Genomic DNA, 23968 nt, shown 5'->3' with positions numbered 1-23968 from the left:
TCGATATGTCCCTCATTTCTTTTTATCTTTTTATTTTGCCTTTCTGGTGGACCACACTCAGACTTCGGCACAGACATGGCGCACACGCCAATGTACTCCCCTTACGATGCTGTGTACGGGCATGACACGACGTACATCCGCCGGATGACGGTAGAGGAGTACGTGCAAGAGCTGAAAGAGGAGGAGGCTGATGTCCGCGGAGTAACGCCACCGCTGCGTGCTGCGGGGCCGGCAAGCGAGAAAAACGCATCGGCCACCCCCACATACTCGACTCCAGCGCGTCGAGCCACTCGTCAGTACGAACAGCGCCGCTTGGCGCTCTCCTCCTGCAACCCTAATGTCGTCTTCTTCTCCAAGTATCCGATGTACGACCGGCTGGGACGGGAGCTGTGCGTCGCCTTCCAGATGCAGGATATGGCCGTTCAGCAAGAGCTACGACGCCTGGAGAACGAAGACGGCCGCGACTCGCGCCGCTCAGGTGTGCGGCTAAGCGCTGAGCTGCTAATGGAGTCAGACACGACCGGCGGCAGCCGTCCAATGTCTGTGCGCGCTTCAGCGGCCACAGCAGAGGGCCGCGAGCTCACGCAGACGGAGGAGGTGTCGCGCGTGGTGCGACCCAGCCACATAGACGGCGACACCCTCGTCGACATCGACGTCTCTGCCACCTCGCATTACCCGTCCGTGTCTGCGATTTGCACCTCCTTTTGCCCCGCTTCGGCGCGGCCATCTGACTTTTCTATCTTTCGCGACAGCAGCGGGACCGTTGCGGCAGGAATGAGCCGTGGCGCTCTTATCAAGAGGCACAGCTGCGTCCCGGTGCGGTCCGTAGCGGAGGAAGAAGGTATCCGCATACACCGCAGCGACGGCGGAGGCGGCTCTCATCGCGCCGCGTCAATGCCGTCGGCCGCACTGCCGCGGGTTCCGGATGACGCGGACGGTCGCCGCTCGCAGTGGCGGTGGAGGTCAGAGAAGCGCCACCGCAGTCGCAGCAGCGGCGGCGGGGGTCGCCACAGTCGCGTCCGCTTCATTAACGACGATCAAGGCGCCGACGACATCCAGCGAGAGGAGCAGCCGCCTCAGCAGCGCGTACATGGCGCCTTGCCGCTCCCGCCGCGCCTGTCCACGCCACCACCAGTGCCGCTGTTAGAGGGGGACAAGACTAGGGTAGAGGAGACGGCCGTCGAGGACGCGACGCGGTGGACGGCGACGTCACGCGCGTCCGCAGCGGTGCGGGCCACCAAGCAGCTCTTTCGCAGCACAACACACGCAAACACGTCAACCGCGTCGCGCACCACCGCCACCCCATCGTACAGACAGCCCATTGCGAGCAGCGCATATGGGCTTTCCGCCACGGTCATCGCTGCGAGCAAGGTGGGGGATGCGGTGGAACACAATGTGCAGGTGTGCGCCGCGGCCATGCCGCCTCAGCTCTACTCAGAGGAGGAAGCGACAGATGTAGAAACGACGCCGGAGTTGCAGTGTGGGTCGGTCGTTCGACTCGGCAGCGCGTGGTATCGGCTCGTGCACTTCCACCTCGTGGCCGAGGTGTATGTGGCGGTGCGAATCAGTGCCCCAGCCCAAACGGCAGGGAGCCCCATTCAAACAGATTCACAAGCAGCGCCAGATCAGCGGCCTATTGGTAAGGAGTTGATGGCGGAAGCTGTGACGGATACAGAACAGCAACAAGACCGCAGTGTCGGTGCTGCTGCGCCAGAGTTCCCAATGCAGCCAAGCGTTGGTGAGGGAGGGGACCGCGTTGTGGTGGCATCGACAGCTGCGCCGGCGGGCCCTGTCACCGGGGCAGAACGGAACTACGTGCCGTGCACGGATGATGCAGAGTCCTGCCCCTTGCCAACATCGACAGATAGCGCATGTGTGGGGGAGGCGTCGTCGCAGGAATATTTTGTGTACCGGTGGCGAGTGGCGATGCTTCCACGGGGTGGCGACGAGGCCCGTCGGGCAGCACTCGGCCTTTCCTTGTGTGCTCCGCCGGTGCACGTGCACGGCATCCGCTACGCTGATGGAGGCGGTATCACAGTGCTCTCGATGCCGCTCGGATACCGCGCAGTCCCTATGAGTGGGCTGCCCTTGTCACTTCGAAGCTACACCACCCTCATGCGCGTGGTGCTGAAGGCCTTCTCGACGATGGTGGCGCGCCGCACAGTGCACGGGAACCTGTCAGCACTGGGGGAACTGTTTCTCGCCTGGCCAATGGTGTCTGAGAAATCGTCTTCGCTGCCAAGGGTGGAGGAGGAGAAGCAGCGGGCCGAGGAGGGCAACGGCAACGTCGATGCTCAAGGCGCCACACGGCAGCCGTTCATGCTGCTCTTTCACTGGGAGCGCTGGGTGGACTTCAGCATGTTTGTGGACCGCAACGCCGGTCGCACGATCCCGTTCGACTTCGAGGACGGTACGTCGCCGTCCGTCACCACCTATGGAAAAGACCTGCTGGGGAGTCTGCAGCTTTTTCTGGAACACCCTCTTGCCGCGGAGCTCACATCAGAGCAGTACATACTTCTGCAGAAGCTCATCGTGATTGCCACAGAGCCCACACAAGTGGCAAACTACCTCATCCAGATGAAGAACCTGATGATGTCCCTTCCGACGGACACAGAGGCGCTGCATCAGAGCTGCGATGCGGCAGTTGTGCACCATGCTCGCTGAAGGGGCGGCGCGCTATTTCCCCTCCTCTTTTTTCACGCTTGCGGGGCAGGAAGGGGAGGGGCACAAGGGGGAGAAGCGTGGGGTAGCCACGATACGACGAGATGCGAGCCGTTGCCATGCTCGCTTCTGTTTATGGCCACAGATCGCATGGACCAAGCAAACGCCGATAACAAAAGAGCTGGCACTCTCCAGACCTCCCCGACCAGTCCCTCTGCTTACTTCCTCTCTTTCGACATCCTCTCCTTGGTCACTGCAATCTCTGCAGGTGCAACGCTCGGGCGATGCCCACCCACCCACCCCTTCGGCGCCGCTTCGCTGCCCTTTTTTTTTTCGTTTCCTTCGGTGTGTGTGTGTGTGTGTGTGTGTGTGTGTGTGGCGCCTGCTACTCGCCGGCAACGACAGGGAGACAGAGAGAGCACCACGGCGAGAATGTAGACGGCCTTGCCACACTACTACCCCCCTCCCATCCCCACACACACACACACATCATCCTCCCCTTTAGACGGCAGACTTAGATGGGGCAAGTCACTGTTTGTGATAGATTTGATTTAACCTTAGATGGACGCTGTCCTCTGTTCACGTTTTTTTCCGCTCGATGTGTGTGCGCGTGCGTGTGTGCTCGCCTGTTTCACAGAAGAGCCATGTACACGTATATGCATACCGTAGAAGAAGGCGAAGGGGAAAATACAACAAAACGAAAGGGGAGGGGCACTGGCTCACCCCAAGGCCACGTGCAGCCTGCCCAGTAGTTTTTTTTTGCCGAGCACGTGGTATGTCCTTGACAGCACATCCTCCACATCACTCCCTCTCCCACAACTCCTCCACCTCCTAGCTCGCTCTCTCTTTTTGCATCTCCTGTTTCACTTGTCGCTGACAAGCTGACGGCGCTCGCCCTGCCTGCCTCCATTCACCGCCGTCGTTTTCTCATCTTTCTCTTTGTGCGGCAGCTTGCCCGAGCGCAGCCAGCCAAGGCCAACACACAACGCCTTGAAAGAGAAGAGTCACCCGTACGGACGAAACAGGCACCTCCTATTTTGTTTTTGGTTGCCATCGCGGTCTGCTGCATGTAAACCAGCTGCAGCGGTGTACGAGTCGTTCGTGCGCACTGCTGATTCACCACCACCATCACCCCCTCCGCACATGGAGGATTACTTATCCTGTTTTTCTTTCATTATTTTATTTTCTTGGAAACTACGCGAAAAGAAGACCCCCACTTAATCTCACCCTCTCACATACACGCGTGCGGGCCTACGCTCATCAGCACCGCCCCCACCCCACCCCATCCCCTAGACCCCACACATGACCTCCATTTTTGTTCTGATTCGACCGCATGCGTGGTCGCCAGCCGTCGTCGATCGCGTACGCACGTGCCTCGCGAACGTCGGTGCGTGTGTCGATGCCGAAGACACGGTCTCCGCGAGCACATTGCTGAGCACGTCGACTGTGGAAAGGTACTTTGGCAGCATCCACTATTGGGCCGCATCGGCGACGGACGCCGTTCTGCGCCACCCGCTCTCCGCCTCGGATAGTGTCACCGGGGAAGAAGAGCAGCCAGCGTTTTGCGCGGCCGAAGAGGACCTCAAGTCTCTTTTCTACGAGTTCTATGGCGAGCTCTGGGACTCCGCCCTCGACGACGGGCGGCTGCGCACAGCGTTTGATGTTATGCGAGCAGACAACGTCTCTGCTGCCGAGCTGGCGTCGCGCTGCACATCGGCCGGCGACGACGCCGTACTTGCGCTGCCGCTGGGCTTGACCGTCACGAGGATCCTCAGCTCCGACGAAAGAGAGCGCGCTGCGCCGCTGCACTATGTCGTGAATGGTGCCCACCCTGCAGTGCTCGAGGCGTTTCGGCGAGGAAGCGGCGATGCTAGCGGCGCTGCCGCCCCTTGCTGGTGGTGCGTCGCCTCTTGGCCCTCGCAAGCCGCACTAGAAGTGTCGCAGGAGGTAACGGAGCGACTGATGCGGCTGCCGCCTATCCTGGCAGAGGCGACCTCTACACCCCACGGCATCGATGTCTTCACGGGGGCACTGGAGGCGCTGGCGTGCCGCGTGTGCTGGATGAATATGCCGCTTCACGACGACCCATTTGCCCGGTTGCTGGTTCAGCGCGGCCTACCGCTCCCCTGGGTGGCGGCGCTCCTGCGTGGCCCTACGCTGCACGAGCACGGCCACTTTACGGACGTGTTCGACATGATGGCTGGCAAAGGCGAAGATGATGTCGCTGTCACCCTTATGGCGCTGTATGATGCGCTGCGTTATCCCGACAACGCAGCGGAGGGCAGAAACGCGGTGAATGATGCCGCTGCTCTCTACGACTGGGAAAATGGCAGCGTGGATATGACAGCAGCATCATCGGGGCCACTCGCCGAGGACCCGATCCCTTCGCGCACCTATGCAGTCGCTCTCGTCCACCCTCGCCTGTGGTCCCGCAAAGAGATCGTCCATCTCCTCGAAGAAAAACTGGAGCAGCTCGAAGTGTGCGTCGAGGCGGTACGTGAAGTCTCCGCAGAGGAGCTGGAGGCAAAGATCGATCTCCACCACGGAGATGTTGCCCGCTACGCGCTGGACCAGGAGGCGCTCCGTCGATTCGCGGTCGATGAGAACAAGGCCGTCGCTGCCGAAGCGACGGCTTGTTTCGAGAAAAACTGTGGCGTGCCATGGGAGGTCGCCATGCAGGAGGGCCGCATTTGGAGCGCCTCTCTCGCCGAGGACCTGCTTGGTGCGGAGCTGGCTGCCGCGGTACTGAAGCACTGTGCCACGAGCACGCATACAACGCACCAGCTGTCTGCAACGCTGTCAATCACGGTGCTCTCGCGACAGGAGCTCATGACGGAGCTGAATCCAGCGTGTCCGGTGGACGCTGTCTCGTCAGCGAGTGACTCCGCGAACTTGCAAGGCAAACGGAAAGAGGCGGTAACGCCAAACCGCCCCTACAGTCTCACCTCAGAGTCGTACTTTGTCGTCAACGCCGCGTACGCCGTTTACCGCCGTGACGTACTCGAGACCTCCATAAGCGCATGCGCGTCCGAACGCGCAGGTGGGCTGTGGCAGCTGTCGTGGCGAGCCGACGCAGAGCAGCAGAGCATGGCCGTGCGGTGCGCTGCTATTTCTGAAGCCCTCTGCACGGCAGCGTCGGTCGACCCCGTTTCGATCATGGACGGCCGCAATGAAACCTTGGGCGCGGAACACGCTGCGCCTTACGGAGCTGCCGTCACAGAGCCGGTGAGTGCAGCGTACCCTCTTGTGCAAGTCTCCGCTGACTGCTTTAGTGCGATGCGCGCGCGTCATCTCTGGTGGGGCATTCCGTACGAAGACGATGTGGTCAGTCGCGACCTGGTGCGCTCACAGGGGCAATCGTGGGTTACACTCCACGCGTCGTTCAGCGCGTCACCGACAGCGGAGTCTACTGCGCATGAGGCGGTGCTCGCGCTTCTGCCGCCGGTCGCCACCACCGCAGAGGTCATCAAGCTCACACTGGCCACACTCGAAGAAAGCGGCGTGCTCGTCGTCGAGGAGGCGGATATTTTCGGCTATGACGCCTTCGACTACGTCTTCAGCGGCAGCACGGCTTTGGCAGTGGCTCGGCAGCTGGCGCAAAAGACCGGGACTGGCCTGTGGGCAATGATGTCGGACGACATGCAGGTGACCCTCAGGGCTGCCGCTGCAGCGCTAGCAGACGAGACTGCTCAACCGTTCACTCCTGAAAACCTCTATGGCGGCGCCATGGTGTGTGACGCGCTGCACATTCCGCTCGGCGCACTAGAGACGGGGTGGCGCCGCACCGAGCCTCTCTGCGTCGGTGACAACTGCTGGCTCGGGTACCTTGCCACATACGAAGTCTGGGTGGTGAACGGTCACGTTCCGCTCTTGGAGCACCGCTACCATGCAGAGACAGCGCGCGTGCATCTGCTGCGGATTCAGTGGGACGCATCTGCCGTCTCTTGGAACGAAATGCGGGAAGCGCTCGTCGGGCAATGCAGCAACTGCAACGAAGGAGAGACAGGGATTTGCGGCAACTCTGCCGCTGGATCGCTGACCCGGTTGCTCTCCCGCATTGCCGATTGCAGCCCCGCAAATGCGACGCGTCTGGTTGGCGAACCGCTGCATATATTCTCCCCCACTGCGTATCACGCACTGGTCGATGTGCTGCGGTGGCCGCGGATCGGCTCGAGCGGACCGCTGAGCTCTGAAGTGGCGCTAGAAGATTGGCTCGTGCGGCAGCCGAGCGTGCAGCGACTGCTGCACAGAGGCGCGTCCATGCTCACTGTTGTGGTTCAGCATGTGCGTGAAACGCTCAAAACGGTGTTGCAGCCGTTGTTGCCGTCACAAGACTCTTCACCAGCCACCCCGTGCTGGACGTCGCGCTTCGCTCAGTCGCAGCGGGCCGTGCAGCTCCACCACGGCTTCATCTGGCTGCATCCCTCTAGCACCACTCCCGCGGTGCGGGATGCGGTGCCAGCGCTGCTGCTCGCACACCGAGTGCGCGTCCGCGACAGCGGAGCAGTGCCGCTGCAAGTGGCCCTCGAACGGGAGCTCCTCGATGTCCTGCACGACTCTTTCTTCAAGAACGCATACGTGCGCAGCGCTGCCGAGGTGCCCGTCACGAACGCCGAGGCGCAAGCCTTCGCGCGTCACTTCAACCTGGGCTGGATGGAGGCAGTGCAGCTTGGGCTGGTGCTGAACGCGAAAGAGGCGGAACAGAAGTACGGGACCGTGCACGTGATGATGTGGTGGGAGGGTCTGGCACCCGAGCATCAGGTGAAGCTGTCTGACTCGCTCTTCGTGGGTTACATGACCGAGGAGGGCCTTTATGTGATGAACGCGCCGTACAGCTACCAACGGTCCCGCCTGCACGTTGGCAGCCACGAAGTTGTCTGGTACGCGGTTGAGTGGAATGCCGCGGACATGTCGTGGGCCGACTTCCTGAGAGACGTGATTGGGGCCGCCGACCCGGCTGCCGCGGCTGCCGGCTCCCTGCGTCAGCACTTTGGAGCGCACTGGACGCGGTACAGCCTGGCAGGGCAGCCAGACGAGATCGAGTGCGTGATGCACGCCGCGAAGACTCCCCTTGCTGCACTGGCTGAGCGGTGTCGCTGGCTCGCTCAGTCACCGAGACAGGACCCGTATGGCTGTCTCCTCCTTCAGTCCGGGGTGCACCCGTCGCTGCTGTCAACGCTTCTTACCAACCCCAGCGTGTACAGTCGAGACACCGGCGTCATCACAGAGGCATTCCACGTCCTGCCGCAGGAGGACGTACACGCACTGGTGCGGCAGCTGCGCGACGCCCAGTGCACGCGCACAGTCTTGATGCTGCAGGACAGAACGCGGCTTGTGCCACCAGCCACGGCCCTCGCCACGCCCCCGCCACCGGATGCTCCACACCCGAGAGACGCGGAAGGAGCGGACGAGGGGACGGTAGACCTCACGATCCTCGCGCAGCTGCGTGCCTACCGTCACGTGGTGCTCACAGGCGCCGTCGACCCTTTTCTTCAATGCGGCTTTGCGACGGCGCACCGACAAAATCTGCCCTCTCCGTCCTCACCCTTCAGATGCTCTGCGGTCCTCTATCTGGACCCGACGTGCGTCCCCGCGGCGGAGCGCATGCCCTCGAGCTACCATACTCTTCGCAGCTTGCTTGAGCAACAACTGCGCATCAATGGTGTTCGTATCGTGCACGAGCGCGTGGTACAGTGCGCCAGCGCGGCTGAGGCGTCCGTGCTCTACCGCTGCCACCAGCACCGCGAATACCGCTACGGCGTTGCCATTCCAGCCATCGAGAGCCTCACCAACTCGATGCAGTGGCAGATACGCTTCAAGGAACACTTTGGGGTGTCCTATCGACACGCCTCGGTGGCTCTCTACAACGCAGCAGAGATGACACGAGTCATGCAGGTTAGCGAGCGCGAAGTAGCCGCGCTCTGTCGCCGGAGCAAGAGCCGCCATCCACACGACACGGCCGTCGTAGGCGAGGGCTGTGTCATTCAGAGACTGCAGCCCGGCAAGCCGTTTTACGTGATGAATGGCGACGTCATGGAAGCAGAGAAGGAGTTCGTAGCGGCGCAGGCCACCGTAGGTGTGCGAGTGTGGATGCTCGCTTGGGACTCTGCGCGCGCGGACATGGGGTATGCGAAGCTGCAGCATCTCGTTGCAGAGCTGCAGGCGCCCACTGGTGTACTGCGGCAATGGTGGGCACCAGAGGGCGGGGAAGGTGATCTTGGTCGTGCGTCCGGGCTTTCCACGCGGGACCACGACTCCCCTTTCCTGCATGTCTCCGAGAGCGCCGTGGCAGCGGTGCGGCAGCGGCAGCTCTGGTGGCGGCTCCCGGTGTGGTCTGATCCGACGGTGGCGACGTGGGTGAACGGCGTAGCGGGCAATGAGACAGCGAGAAGCAGCACCGACGTCTCGGCCTTGAGTCCTCGCACTGTGGCGTGGGCGCTGCAGGATCCGCTCATCTCCGTCGCCGCTCGCGATGACGACGGGCCTGTGTATCTGTGGGACACTGTAATTGGCATGGACGCGCGACACGCCTGCGCCCGCATCGGGTGCTGCTGGGCGGCCGTCGTCGCAGATGAGCGCAACGACGAAACCACTCGCGATACTGCGGTGCTGACTCTGGCGCCGCAGGTTGCAACGAACAGTGCCGTTTATCACCTTGTACGCTCTGTGCTCCTCGACAACGGGCTCCGCATAGACGCCTACGGCTTCATTGCTGATCACGGCGAAGACATAGCGACGCTGAAGCGCACCGTGCAATACCTGTACCCTGAAGACTGGAGCTACGCCATGGAAGAGCCGCAGGAGATTCAGCTGAACGCCGACGAGGCGGAGCGCGCCGCGCGGACGTTCGGCACGTCATGGGAAGCACTGCTTCACGGCGGCCGGCTGTTGCCGGCCTCCCGAGCTACCAAGAGACTAGGCGGCATGACGGCGCCGCAGCTTCAGCTTTTCGTAAAGACAGCAAAGAATTCGCTGTGGGTGCGGCCGCACCTGCACGTCGCGGAGCTGGAAGAGTACGGTGTCTACGTGATCAACGCCCACGTCCCGTACCTCGCTCACACCATTGCCGGCGCCATCACCGAGTACCCGCTGCCGTACTACCTGGTGTCGTGGTGCCCCAGTCTGTGGAGCTGGAAGGAGTGTCTCGCACAGGTGTTTGGCTGCGCGGAGCCCACGCTAGCTGCGCCTGGGAGTATTCGCGGTCGCCTCTACACGTCGTGGTCGTTTTTGGGCCTGCACGCAGCACCGGAGATGGCCGAGGGCGGCGGCGGTGGCGTGTGCGTGAGCGAGGGGCCCCTGCAGAGTCTGCTGAGCCGCCTGCATGTGCAGTGGCCTCCGCTGGATTATTTCGACAGCGACCCTATCGGTAGCGTCGTGCTTCGGCAGCCAGAGCCATCAGGCGCCACGGCGTTGCTGCGCGCATGGCTGCGCAACCCGGTTGTCATGTGCGACGGCATCGGGACCGGCGTGCTTTCGCATCTCGCCTGCTGGAGCACTCGAGAGGCGCTACATCTCGTGGAGACCGTTACGGTAACACGTGAAAAGGCATCCGCGTCTGAAGCGCTGCTGCTCCCCTCTGCTCTTGACAAAGCACGGAACGAGGTGCATGAAGCCGAAGCGCGCCGCGCTGCAGAAGCCGCGTGGGAGGCAGCGTTCCAGAAGCGCTACGACCTCCCCCTCCTGCCCACCTTTTCAGCAGCAGCAGCAGCGCCGCCTTGTGTCCAAACCTCCGACAGCACAGCGGAGAGCGCGCTGCTGCACCGCAACGTCAGCACGCTGCTTTTCTTCAGCCATCAGCTGGACACAGCTCAGCGCGCGCTTCTGCGCCAGCACCTGCAGCAGCACAGTGTGGCCGTCATGGCAGCTGCCAACTATGAAGAAGAGGAGCAGGAGTGCACGGCGGCCCTCCTCGACCGACTGTACGCCACGGAGGCGTTCTTTGCGGATTGTCCAAACGTCGCAGCGGTGCTTTCAGAGAGCGGTGAAGTCACGGTCGAAGATCAGGCCCGCTTCAGCGCCGTCTTTGGCGATGAAGTGCCGTGGCCAGAGCTACTTGCGCGCTCGGCGCTCTCACAAGAGGCGGAGCATGACGCGGATACCTCCCTGGTATGCTCGGCGAGCGAGGACCTGCACCAGCGCAGCCACATCTACAGCGCTGCCGATGCCATGAAAATATGGCGTCTCACGCCCCACGAGCTGTGGGCTGAGATGCGGCAAGGCGTGTCGATGCGACTGTCTGAGGGGTTGGAGGTGACGCGTCTCTGCCGCATGACGCCCGGGTGCGCGAGCGATACAAATGAACGCGCCGTCGCGACGGACCCAGGAGCGCCATGGAAGGGGCACTACGTAGTAAACGCCCTCTACGCCGCAGTTCGTGACGCGCTGCAGGCGCCGGCAGCAACGCGTGACACGAGCAGCGCATCCCACGCCCAGGCGCCGCCGTCTCTGACGAAGTGGAATGTTACCTGGGACGCGCAGACGCTCTCTTGGCATGATTTCTGCCAGTGCGTGATTGGCTATGCCGACTGCGCTCAGGCTGCCTCGTCGTCTTTCAACGCCTTACTCGCCGAGTCGATTGTGGATGCGAGAGCGTCGCACGAAGAAAACAAGGACGAGGCGCTGTCACCGCTGTCGTGCGTCGGCGTGATGGCGGCATCAGGGCCGTTGGCCGCGTTCGCCGTCCGCCGCTATTGGTGCTGGAACGCGAACCATCACGACATGTACCTGCCCGACCCATTTCTGCGTGCTGTGGGTATCGCCGGTATGGACCACGACGTGGTTCTAAAGGAAGGGTGGCTTCTCAACCCCGTTGTGGCAGTGGCGCCGAGCATGAGACGCCTGCGTCTCTTTGACTGGACGCGAAGCTGCGACACGCCGGCGGTACTCGATTGGATGCACAGTCGTGAGCAGATGCTCGATCACACCTCTATAGAGACCACCGAGGCGAGGAGTGCGTCACCTGCACCAGAGGAGGCGCCTCACGATTCGGAAGAGAGCGCGAGCATCGTCGCTGTGGCGCAAGCAGTCGCTGCAGAGCTACGCCCGCCATCCCCTCCGCCGCGAATGAAATCCCAGTTGCAGATGGCGTGGGTGTATGATGCATTGCTACACGCCAGCACATATGCGGATTGTAAACTGCTGTGGCAGCACTACCGCTCCCTGAGCGCCCCCGCAGCCGCAGCAGCAGCAGCAGGGGAAGCGGCGTCGGCGCACGAGATGAGCAACACCATTTCTTTTGCTCTCTTCTACCGAGACTTTAAGTATCTCGATAACTTTGGCGTCCCGTGCATGAGCCATGAATTGAAGAAGTTGTTCATTGACATTGAGACGCAGAGACGTGGGCGCATGACCTACGAAGAGTTCGCTCACGCCATCGCCCTCTACCACTCACTGTAGCTATTCCACAACGACACCACACGCTGATCGCATAGAGATTAGAGGCGCCCAACCTCCTTCCCGTCCTACAGCCTGTCCGTGATGTAATGGAATGACGTTTATCTTTATTTGCAAGAGGGAGACCCACCTGCTTCGTGGATGTGCTCGCATATGTGATCATGCCATATACCCGTTTCTGCCATCGCCGCCCTCTGTATCGCTCGCTGTTGCTCCTTTGCGTGGTTCGATTCTCGTACTTCTCGTTTTACTGCACGTTGCACCTCTGAGCAATACCACCACCACCACCCCCTCCCTACTCTCTTCTTCACTTTAATAGACTCGCACGCTCACTCATCTACCTTCCACTGATCGATGTACCATAAGGAGACGTGTTTTGTTTTGTGCTTCTGTTTTATCGAAACCACGAACGCCGTTGGCATATGGACAGCAGCGATGTTCAACTCTTCCCCCTTCGCCGCTTTTTGTGGAATGGTCTCTCCTCCAAGGCTTGCGTTGATGAGAGTGAGAGAGAGAGAGAGAGAGAGACGCAAGAGCTGCAATGCACCGCGACCTAATCTGCTCCGTCTCCCGCTCCCGCCCCAATGCCTGTGTCCGTTTGTCGCATCTGTGACACGCCTCTCTTGGTACCCCCCCCCTCTCTCCCTCCCCTCTCTGTGTGTCCGGTCGTCATTCGCTCTCTTACGCTTGTCTGTATCTGTGTAGACGCACGGATATGTCCACCACGCCCACCTCCCACGGCGCACCGTATCACCAACAGCTGCAGAGCCACATCGAAGCCCTTCTCATTCTCTTTATCCGCGACTTCTGCGCAGAAGGAGCGAGTCCCACCCGCAGCGGCTACCGCGCCTCTCACCTTCAAGCCATCGCCCAGACCTTCTATGTGCTGCAGATAGTTCAATGCAGTACCGCTGCGCGGTGCGCGCAAGAGACACCTTACTCGCTCCTCCAGACAGGCGGCGGCACAGGACGTCTCGACGTGTGCACGGAGCGTGACTTGTACTACCGCAACCGGCCACTCTTTGCGCCGCGAGGGCAGCGCGCGACCCACGAAAGTATCAAGCGGCTATGCGGTTGGCTCGAAGTTGTGGCGCGTGTGCCTCCTCATCAACAGCGTGGAGAAGGACCTGTGCTGACTTCGCTCTTTCGAAGTCCTCGCTGCCTTCTGTCACGGCCGTGGAAGGGAACTCAGGGCGCGGCGTCAAGGACGCCGCTCTACACGCGCGAGTCGCTAGGCATTACAGCCGCTGGTAAGAGTCTCTTGGCCGGTGCAATCACGCTGGAGCTGTGTGATCCAGTGGAACTGATTGACGTGTCCGCGCACGGTTCTGTGGGCATCACGCTGACGTACTCCCTCGCGGCCCGTATGGTGGGGTGTCGAGAGACTGGCGTCTGGCAAGCAGCACGTAACGGTATTTCATCGAGCCGGCCGTATAAGCTTGTCCTGATTGAGAAGGAGAGTGTTCATCATGCTGTACTGCAGTCCATGATGAAGAGCGGCACTCCGCGCACGTACTCGTGGATCCTTCTGTGCACAAAAGGATACCCGTGCGTTGCCGCCCGGGAGTGGCTGCGTCGTGTTCATGCCCTGCAGCCCGCCCTGCAGCTCTACATCATGGTTGACGGGGACCCGCATGGGCTGGATATCGCTCTGACAGTCATGGGGCTGCTGAGCTCGAAAGGATACCCGTCGCCTATCGCGTCCTCACAGCCCAAGCCTACCTTGTCCTCCTTTTCGTCCCTTTCCGGTACCACGCCTGCATCTGCAGAGACAGCGAAGGTGAAGGAGCTGCTTCCGCTCCGCTTCCTCGGTGTGTGCCCTTCCCTCGTGTGGAGTTGCAGTATCGATAGCGAGGCGCCTCTCACCGCCGGCTTCCTCGGTGGTCTCACCTCCTCACAAGGCATTCCCCTTACAATGCATGATGTGCAGGTACTCAAGCGGATCACTTCAATCGTGCAGGCCGCGTTGGCATCGACACCAGAGGCGTCAGACAGTGCTACGTCGCTCAGAGAGTGCGACACGGCCATCGTACGCCACACCCTCCAGCGCGTACTAAAGGAGGCGGAGTGGATGCAGCGAGCCCGGATCAAGTGCGAGCTTCAATTCGCCTGCGGACCCATCGGCCCACTGACATTCATGGAGCAGCACGTGCAGCGGTGCGATGCGGAAGTGAGTGAAGGATGCTGAGTCCCCTTTTTTTGTATGTCCGCGTTTGTTTGCGTGTAATCGCGTTCTGCTACGGCCTACTGCTGCATTCTGTTTTGTATTCAGTTTCTGCCATCCCACGAATCGGAAACATCCCCAGTGTGATGTCAGTCATCGTAGTTTGCAACCTCTGCGCCAAGGGATCTCTTTTCCTTTTGGACTCCTCCACACGCACCGAAAGAGGGACAGAGAAGAGCTGAAACCGTGCGTCCATCACTGGTCACATATAGAAACCCTCACGGAGGTGCCCTCGCATGGCCTTGGTACTCTGTATGCCCCCTCCCCGTCATCACGTGACTAAGCATATTTCTCTCACTCACTCACTCTCTCTCTCTCTGCTTGTGTCCTTGCCTCCCACACACACATACACACGTACACTTTCACTCCTCGACCCCCTCTCCACTCCACTATCCTCCCCCCCCCCGCTCGCCATCTCTCTCTTTGCTCTGCAGTTGTTGCTGCTGGTTGCTCTTGTCGTGCTTGTGCAGGTCTGGCACGACGGCAACAACACACGAGTGGATTACCTACGAAAGGGACAGCGAGAGAACGCGACAGTTGACCAGCTCAGTCCTTGGGTGAAGACAAAAGGAGGGGGAGAGGGCATTTTTTTTATCCCTTGCACGCACATACTCACCGGAGTGTACGCATTGACATTGGCGCGTGCACCACCCCTGCCCCACCCACGGGCTGTTCCTCTCCCGTTGCCCTTCTCGCTCTGACCATACTCCCTGTAAGTGAGTGTATGTGTCTTCCTTTCGTTCGTATAGAGACGATTCAAGCGTGTTTCTCTGCATCGTACCCGCAGACACGCATACGTACGTACAAGCACACATCGTCTCTCGACTATTGCTGCGAAGAAGTAGAGAAAGGAGAGGGAGTGGGGGGCTAAAACGTACGAGATACATAACGGAAGGTTATATACGGCCGCGTCCAGCTGTGGATTCGATCTCCATCATCTTACACCGCCACCCACGCCTGATCCACGGCATCCTCTCATCCTCTTTCAATTGTCTCACACACACATTCTAAAGGTGCTTTTGTTGGCTGGTTTCTGTTTCTCAGCTGGTCTCCTTTTCTCTGTGTATTTCTTCTCGCCTCCTCCACTTCATTTGCACCTCATTGTGTTAGCCTGCCTGTATCATTCATGGTGACGGATCTCTCTCTTGTTTTCGCTGTCGAAACCCTCTCCTCTTCCTCTACATTCGCTCCTGTATTCTTCTTGCGTCATCGTCATTTTTCTCTGTCTCTGTGAGTCTCTCTCTCTCTCTCCCTGCTCTGTGATATGTTGGCGTCGACCTGGTTTGCGACGCTCCCTCCCTCCCTCTCTTGCATATCCTCTGCTCTACCGGCTTCATTTCCTTCGAAGCCCGTCTCACCGGCCTTTCTCTGGTTTTCGTTGGTTTTCTGGTGAGTTGTGGAGTGGCGCGCCTGACTGTGTTACGGGAGGGCTGCAGTGGGCCGCGTTTTCTTTGGTTTTTTTCTGTTGTTATCTCTGAGGGGTTTATTTGTTTCCTCCGCTGCATCATCCGCGTGTCGTGGAGAGGAGTCTCACGGAGCCATCACACGCACAGACGCAAGTAACTCGCATACCATGTCCGCAGGTCGTGCAAGTTCCCAACATCGCGATCGGCCTCAGTCGTCCTCGCGCCGGCGCTACTATGAGGACGAGGCCTACATGCAGCCGAGAGATGAGCGCACGTCACACTCAACGCTTCATCGGCGCCATTCTTCGCCGCAGCAGAAACCGCACCGACACAGCAGCGCGTCGAAGCAGCGCAAAGGACTTCGCCACATCTCGCGAGAGCTGCATCAGTACCTCAAGGATGACTACGCGCCAGAGGACGGAGTGCCGCCTCTGCGTCGGGAGAGCACACAGCCACCGCGCCGCCGCAGCTCGCCAACATATCACTACAACGGGGACAACAGTGGAGGAGGGGCCTACCACCGACGAGCTGTAGCGTCAACGAGTCCCCGTCGCCGCTCGACGCCGCACAGACGTCGCTCGTCCTCTCGTCATACCGCATCGGTGTATCCTGCTTTGAGGACTGCCCCCGTAGCTGTTGGGGATGGTAAACGAGCGTCTCCGCGTCGCTCTGCTCGCACCTCCACTGACGGCACACCTCGTCGTAGCCGACGCCAACACGAGCCGTCGCACGCTGGCTATGACAGCGTGGCGCGCAGTCCTCGGCAACGACACCGTCACTCTTCCGCAAGCCCGCACCGCTCTCACAGATCAAAAGAGTCGCCTACTCACCCTGAGCGCCGCGCCCCATCCTCCTCAGGTAAGTCACGGCATGCATCCACCGAACAGCATGTGCGCAGCTCCCAAGGCAGTGTCCGGCGCCACCGCCACTCACACATGACAAGCTCGACAGCGCCTGCACCAGCAACGGAGGCAGCACACCGGCACGATGCGCTGCGGTACCGCAGTTCCCATCAAGTCGAGGTGGCTGCCAAGCGTGAGGCGACACCGCACCGCTCTCGCCGGCACAGTCGAGCGAAAGTGGACGGCAGCGCAGAGAAGGAGGCTCGCAGCCCGCGTCGGCATACCAGTGCGCACCGCAGTCGTAGCTCGCAGCCGGAGTCTAGGCACCATTCCAAGCGGCGCCATCGCCATCATCGCACCCCGACTCCTGACTCCGTGGATGAGGGAAGCCGTCGCCCTCGTCACACGTCCCTCTTCGGCCCACTAGCAGAGGATCCGTACGTGGCGCCGCCGCCCCTAACCGGGTCCACGCATATTCGCTCCGCAGCCAACAGCCACACGACTAGCCGCCCTCGCTCCGGCTCCCACATTGAGGTAATTAGCGTACACTCAGCGTGCCGGGTGTCGGCTAATGGATGGTCGCACTCTCGCTCCAACACCGCTCGCTCCCCTCGCCGGCCCTACGACAACGGCCCGCCGGTGGTGATTCCCAGCCCACGAGGCCAGCAGATCATGCAGCGCATCGACTCCACCCGCCACTGGTTACAGAACATGAAGGAGGAGGTGAAGAAGGACCGTGAGCGGGAGCCTCAGCACGTACAAGATGTCGCACGCGAGCGTGCGACTCGGCACAGTGCGCGTAAGGAGTACCTCGACTCAACCTCACGCGCTGGCAGCGCATCGCGGCATCGCACCTTGTCCACCGGCTCGCGCCGGCACACGCGCGGGGAGACCCGTGCAGCTGCACAGGTGACAAGCCGCCAGTACGCGGGTGAGGCGATTCCGCCGACGGCGTCCTCGGAGCGGTCTCACCGTGCGCCCGAGCAGGTATCGCCCCCAATGCCTGAGAAGCGGCACTGCAGCAGCCAGCGGCATCTTGGCAGGCCAACGGCTCCAGCCGCTGCTCCTCGCGCCCCAACCCCGGACCCAGACCTGTTCAGGGAACCGGTGGACGCCGTCAGCAGCTCTCGCGAGGAGGGGATTGAGTGCCCGATCTTATCCTTCATGTCCTTCTTGGACGGCAACACGTTCGACAGCACCGCCAGTCTATGCCAGTACAACGTCAACCTCGCGGACAGCCTTAGCGACGAGCACCTTGAAATTCTGCGCGCGGCCGTTTTCAACCACAACGAAGAAGCCTTTGCAGAGCTGCTCTACGGCGATGATGTAGAGGCAGAGATCGACGGTGCTGCGGCGGCGCTGGGCCACAGCGATGACCCGACGGTGCAGCACGAGCTTGTTGTGCTCCAACAGGAAGCCGTGCGGCGGTTTAATGATAAGTGTGCCAAAGCACTCAAGGCGCTGTTATCGGCAGAGGGTGGTCTAGCAGAAGCGGTACAGGTGGCTGCTTCGGAGTTGGAGCACCAAGCGTACCAAGCGGACGGATCTTTGGTGGCTGTGCCGTGAAGTCGTGCTGGTGCATGTGAGGAATGGTGATGACTCGGTTTCGAGGGAAAGAGAGAGCAGATGTGGGCACACCAATCCTGTCAGCTGCGAAGGCTTCAAGAGCGTTTTTGCCGCGTCTAGCCCCGTGGACGCTGTCATCCTTTTTCGAGCACACCTCCGGTGGGGTCGCGTTCGCAGCTCTCTCACTTTCTGCGGTGGACTGTATGTTGCGCTGCCACACAATTGTGGCTTGGGTGTTGTGGATATCATTACTTCCTTTCCCTTTATAAACCTCAGCGCATCCATGCATACGTGAGCGCCCCTCTCGAATATGTACACTAGGAAAGGTGTGCCCATATGAGAGGGAAAGTTGAGGAAAACACCGGAGCGTGCGCGTTGAGGTTATGGGGGAGGGAGTGTTGGCCATGGCCGGCAAGGGCCGAGGCCGGCGGAAGGGGCCGTATCGCCGGCTCCTCTCCCATCTCTGCCTGCGTGTGGATTAGTATGTCCGGTTTTGTTTTCGGCACTGCCGAACTCGCTGTGCTCCGCCTGCCCCCCCCCTCCTCCTCCTTCCTAAATGTGCAGACGTAATGGTGGTGATGGCTGCCGAAACCCATCGATTGTCCGGTACATAATCGTTTTCTCGTGTGTGTGTGTGTGTGTCTTTCTAAATGAAGGCATGTTGTCTTTGTTTTCGGCTCCATTCTGTGTCAGCTCCACTTGGGATCGCGGGACCAATTCACGCGCGAACGACATTGTAAATTACGCTAGCGGAGGAACCGCAAGTGGTATGCAAAGAAGGGGCAACGCATTGAAGGAGAGTGAGCACTTTTTTTTTGCGTGTGTAGGTGTGTGCATCTGTGCGTGTATGCACTCCAGTGACGGCATTCGCTGTCACCGCGCACTTCGAGTACAACAGCACATGAAAAAGAAACGAGATGTGAATTTCAGGCGCGCGATTTCGTCTTCTCTCAAGGGTGTGCACCGATGTGGGAGGTAACTGGAGCGTTGTGGAGCGATCCCAGCGTAGCGCCCGCTCATTATCAGCACGTTACGGTGCTGCAAACCGAGGCAAAGACGATGGGTTGTTGCCTGATACCGTTCGATGATGTCAAGTTTTGCCTCTATTCTCTCTGTCGACTTCTCTCATGCCCTTTTTTTTTCCTTTTGTGTATGTGGGCTGGTGGTGCATCTCCTCTGCACTCAAACGCTCACACACGCTCGATTCCCATACACACAGACACCTATGTGGCTGCTGGCTGGCGAATTTGAGGTGCCGGACGGAAGAAGTCACAAGTACGCGCTGAGCGTTTTCGTTCGTGGGAGAATACGGGCCATATCAGCCACAACTCGGGAACACTAACATCACTATTCGCATTGGCGCCTTCTGTTGTTTCGCGCGTGAGAAATACTGTCCATTACCGTCGTTATTTCTCTATGGCACCGGTGGTGTCTATGTCGTCGCGCCGTGGGAATATGGGCGGGGTGGTGGCATTGCTCCCCCTCCTCCTTTTGTTTATGCTCTGCCTCGCGTGCATCTCCTCTTCTCCCGCCGCCGCCGCGGAGGAACTAAAGCTCAGCTGCTCCTACTGCCAGGAGCGCGGATACCCCTACCTGTGTCACGCTACAATGGAGAGCGGCACCTGCTTCATCAACGCAGGTGAGATTAACTGCAACGGCGCGAAGGGGTGTACGTGCTGCCGCTTGGCGGACGCGGCTGGTTGTACATTCTGCAGTATGGAAGCTGAGTGGGACGCTTACGACGACGGTGAAGACGACGTTTGAGCATGTTTTTTTTTTTTTTACGTCCCATCTGTCGCACCTTTCTCTTTCTCGTGGTGCGCATGTGTAGAGTGTATGTATCTATGTGTGTGTGTGCAATGAACAGAATTGAGGCCTCTCCGTTTGGGCTGACAGTGGGCCGGCAACATAGGTAGCTAAACAGACTTCGAGGTGATGCATTACCAGCACCAGCACAAGCGGTGGGCGAAAGATGTATCTTCGCCTCTACCATTCCTGAAAGACCTCAAGCCCCCGTGGCGCTCTGTCTATCCTTTTTGAGGGGAGGAGAGTCATGGACGCGTGGTTTGTTCACATACCTTTCACATGTATGTAGCATGGTGTATTCGTTTTTTTTCTTTCTCATCTTCATCTGATCCCTGATGACGGGGGACACCTCAGCGTGGTGACCGGGTCACGTGCGTACGACGCAGGGAAGTCCGAGCAAATTATCGCTGCGGTTGTCCGCGGTCAGGCCCTGGATGGCGCTGCGTCGGTGCGATCTGCGACAGTGCACACATTTGTGTCATCCACATGTTAGGCAAGGTGTCGGCGTGACTGGAACGTGCCCCACCTGGCCCTCGCACTGCCTACTGGTGGTGGGTGGGTAGAGTCTGAGGCAGAGGCCGTGCTCCGATGGCTGGGCCAGCACTGCACTAACGACTGTGTGTCTCCCGCTGCAGTGCGCCAGGCAATGGGGCCCGTGGCAGACAGGGGATGGAGTGGAGCCCGACTCATGTTGTATTGGCAGAGAGTGGACACGCTGCAAAAAGAAGACGATTAAAAAGAGCCCTCATCTCGTGCCCTCACCGCCGCTCTCCTGGGTACTTGTTCCCCTCCCTGCTCCTCGTTTCTGTCTCACTTTATCGCTTTTTTTGAATGTGTCTTTGTGTGCATTTTGTACGCGAGGAGTTTGAGCTGCAGTGCGCTTCGCGGCTGCCCCGCCCCCACCCAGCATAGCTCTTTGAAGTAGTGAGCCACCATCGTGCTGCTGCTAGGGAGGGCGTGAAGCACTGGAGATATGCAGGAAAAAACGAAAACGAACCACCTCCTCGTGTCTTCTTTTCACCTCGTGCATTGACACGCCTCACGCATCGTCAACCTCCCCTTTTTCATCAATGCAAGCATCCTTCTCTTCCCCCATCACATCTGGGGCCGCGCCGCAGCCAGAGAGCATTTCAAGCTCCACCATTACGGGGCAGCGCGTCACACTCAGTGCCAAGCAAGCTGCTTTCAACAGCGCAGCCGATCCGAAAGCGGCTGAGGTTGTTCGTGTTTCCTTGTTCCCTGAGCGGGTCGTGATGCTGCGCTGTGCCGGTGACGCATCGCCCGGTTGGAACGACGTGGTGGTGCAGGACAACCATTGACGTCGGTCGTGATCTCGTCAACATTCCGCGTCGGTGTGAGAAGAACGGTCTCAACAGAATCAGAAACCGCGCCGCGTTGGGGCCTGCAACGATTCCATTGTGAACTTGGTTGAAATCCAGCGTCTGTGTGTATGCCCGCAGTGTTTTCGATGCTGTTCGTCTCTTCATGATCTTTGTTGTCACTGCTTTACTGCACGCTACGGTAAGTCGAGCAAGAACATGCGTACATGCATATGCAAAAGATGGTACATTCACGAGGGTGGCGTCGAAGAGAGAGTCAGGCATATGTGTCTCGTATCTATCCCGTGCTCGCCACTCGCCTCCCCTCGCCCCTCCCACCCATCTAACTCATCCCTCCGGTGATGTGCGCCTTGCTTTCCTTGCGGGCGCATATGTTGCCTTTGTTTCTCTCTCTCTACGCTAACTTACACACGCATACACATGCACACAGTCTCGCCCCTCCCTCGCCATCACTACCATCTCGAACACGCACACGCACGCCTGTGTGACAATCATTACCACCTTGCCCGTGTACGACGTTTCCACAAAGACCCACAACGCAGAGCAGCAGTATCTTTCCTGTGTCACTTCACACACACACACAAATACATCCGGCTCTCACGCCTTCCTTCTCCCTGTGACTTACTTGGCTGGTGAACATTTTTCCGCTGCACTGGACCGTGAACGCAATAGTGCCTTCTGCGAAGATGTTCGACAGTTTCAAGCACACCTTCAGTCAAACCAAGTACGTCGCCCACCGGGAGGCGTGCGGGTTGCACGTGATTGATGAGGTGAAGCGCTTCCGTGCGCTGGTGTGCGTGCTGTTCTGCAGCATCTGCGTCTCGCTTGTGTTCGCCTTCGACCTCTTCAGTGAGGAGTTCCAAAGCCGCTTCCATCTCTCCGATGGTGATCTCTCCACGATCAGCACGGTCGGCGTGGTGTTCTGCTACTTTGTCATTCCGTATGGTGTGCTGTACGATCATATCGGCCCCCTGCCACTGCTTGTGATTGCCGGTGTGATGGGGTTCGTCGGCTGCCTTGGCCTCGGGCTCATCTTCGACGGAAAAATCAAGGGCAACACCGTGACCATCTCCATCTTCTACGCCTTCATGAACACGTGCAGCGGTCTCTTCGACGCCGCGTCGATTGTCACGCTGGTGGAGCTGTTCCCACGAAATCGTGGTCCTGTCATCGGGCTGGCCAAGGTGATGACGGGTCTGGGCAGCTCCGTCATCTCCTCCATCAATCGCGGCTTCTTCTCGAACAACATCAGCGGCTTCATCTACCTCATCATGGTCCTCACGGTGGTTGTCGCGCTGATGGCGATGCTTCTCATTGCGCTTCCTCCGTATTTTGTGAACTGGTGGCGCGCCCGCAACAAGACAGAGGGGCAGATTGCCGCCCTGACGTCGCTGAAGGACATCTATGCGAAGAAGTTCGTTCCGTTGCGCCGCATTGCGTACGGCTACGTCATCGTGGCCTGCCTCGTCATTTTCTTTGCCACCACGGCCCCGATACTGGCGTACACGAAGGTGTCGCGCGGTGGCAAGGCGGTAGTGGGTGGCATCACGGTGGTGCTGTGCATGTCCTTCTGGGTGATGGCGCTGCCGATTCCCTGGCTCGGCGGTGTGAACGAGCCGGCGGAGCAGCAGAGCAGCACCTTCGATGACACCGAGGGTAGCAAGCCGAATGTCCTGACTTCCGTGGAGCCGCTGGAGACCAGCAACAAGCCCCTCAGCACCTCCCCCCTCAGCGACGACGATGCAGCGCGCAAGCAGTCTCTTGTTAGTGTCGAGGCCGTCATCGAGGATGGTCCGCAGGACCCTCGCTATGGTGGCACGATCTGGGAGACGCTCATGCGCCCTGACATTTGGCTCATCCTCATTGCGTTTGTCTGCCAGAGTGTCCTCGGTACGATCGTTACGTACAACGGCAGCACCATCTACGTCGCCCGCACAGGCCGCCCGCGCACCGCGGAGCTGGGCTCTCTCTACACGTCCCTCCTCGGTGTGGGCAGCGCCGTGGGTCGCACCTCGATGGGGCTCTTCGAGGCGTACGTGCAGCAACAGGACCCGAAGAATCGCAAGATGCTTGTGACGATCGCCCTGCCTGTCGCCCCAATCATTGCCACAATCGCCGGCATTCTGATCCTTGTGCTTCCTGGTGACGCTCTCCTCCTTCCGTACATCCTCGTCTACTTCGAGGAGGGCGTCTTCAACGGCGTGCGCGCGCTCATCTTCCCCTGCATCTTCGCTGGTCACCACGGCATCCTGTACAACATGAGCTTCTTCACCAACGTCATTGGCGTCATCTGCTTCAATCGCTTCCTCTTCGGCCTCACCGTGGACAAGGAGCGCGAAAAGATGGGCCACACGGTGGAGCAGGGCTGCACGTCCCATGCGTGCGTTCAGACACCCATCATTGTCGTCACGTGCACGGCAGCCTTTGCGGTGTTGCTGGCGACCGCGGTGCACCTTCGCTATGCTCGCTTCGTGAAGCAGTGCCGAAAGGCTTTGAAGGCAGCTTCGTAGACGCGCTCTTGGATACACGCGCGAGAGGCTTGCGCAGACATGGCCGCACTCTGCGGTTTGTATGTATGTATGTATGTGTGTGTGTGTGTGTGTGTGTGTGTGATTCACCTATTGCGGTGGTTTCGGTGTGCTATCCTGCGCCCATGCGACTGTTGTTGTTGCGTTGCAAGCTCACAGAAGTCCGCAATGTCCACCTCCCCTCCCCCCCCCCTCACGTATG

At 59.8% G+C, this 23968-nt stretch overlaps 5 protein-coding genes across 5 annotated transcripts; all 5 read left to right on the top strand.

The window, feature by feature from the left end:
* Positions 1 to 75: 75 nt before the first annotated feature.
* Positions 76 to 2664, top strand: LMJF_36_2800 (conserved hypothetical protein; the record flags this gene model as incomplete). Its single annotated transcript, XM_001686806.1, has 1 exon — positions 76 to 2664. One exon carries the CDS (start codon positions 76 to 78, stop codon positions 2662 to 2664), a length of 2589 nt encoding a protein of 862 aa, XP_001686858.1.
* Positions 2665 to 3963: 1299 nt separating this feature from the next.
* LMJF_36_2790 (conserved hypothetical protein) lies at positions 3964 to 12057 on the top strand (the record flags this gene model as incomplete). The annotated part of the gene is made up of 1 exon (XM_001686805.1): positions 3964 to 12057. One exon carries the CDS (start codon positions 3964 to 3966, stop codon positions 12055 to 12057), a length of 8094 nt encoding a protein of 2697 aa, XP_001686857.1.
* Positions 12058 to 12769: 712 nt separating this feature from the next.
* On the top strand, positions 12770 to 14242 carry LMJF_36_2780 (conserved hypothetical protein; the record flags this gene model as incomplete). Its single annotated transcript, XM_001686804.1, has 1 exon — positions 12770 to 14242. The coding sequence occupies one exon, from the start codon at positions 12770 to 12772 to the stop codon at positions 14240 to 14242; it is 1473 nt and encodes a 490-aa protein (XP_001686856.1).
* Positions 14243 to 15851: 1609 nt separating this feature from the next.
* Positions 15852 to 18092, top strand: LMJF_36_2770 (conserved hypothetical protein; the record flags this gene model as incomplete). The annotated part of the gene is made up of 1 exon (XM_001686803.1): positions 15852 to 18092. The coding sequence occupies one exon, from the start codon at positions 15852 to 15854 to the stop codon at positions 18090 to 18092; it is 2241 nt and encodes a 746-aa protein (XP_001686855.1).
* A 3832-nt stretch (positions 18093 to 21924) lies between these two features.
* LMJF_36_2760 (conserved hypothetical protein) lies at positions 21925 to 23748 on the top strand (the record flags this gene model as incomplete). The annotated part of the gene is made up of 1 exon (XM_001686802.1): positions 21925 to 23748. One exon carries the CDS (start codon positions 21925 to 21927, stop codon positions 23746 to 23748), a length of 1824 nt encoding a protein of 607 aa, XP_001686854.1.
* Between the last annotated feature and the right edge of the window lie 220 nt (positions 23749 to 23968).

Source organism: Leishmania major, chromosome 36 (genome assembly GCF_000002725.2).
Source record: "Leishmania major strain Friedlin complete genome, chromosome 36".
Lineage (NCBI taxonomy): Eukaryota > Euglenozoa > Kinetoplastea > Trypanosomatida > Trypanosomatidae > Leishmania > Leishmania major.
The sequence above is the reverse complement of the archived record's forward strand: the minus strand, read 5'-3'. Positions and strand labels throughout refer to the sequence as shown.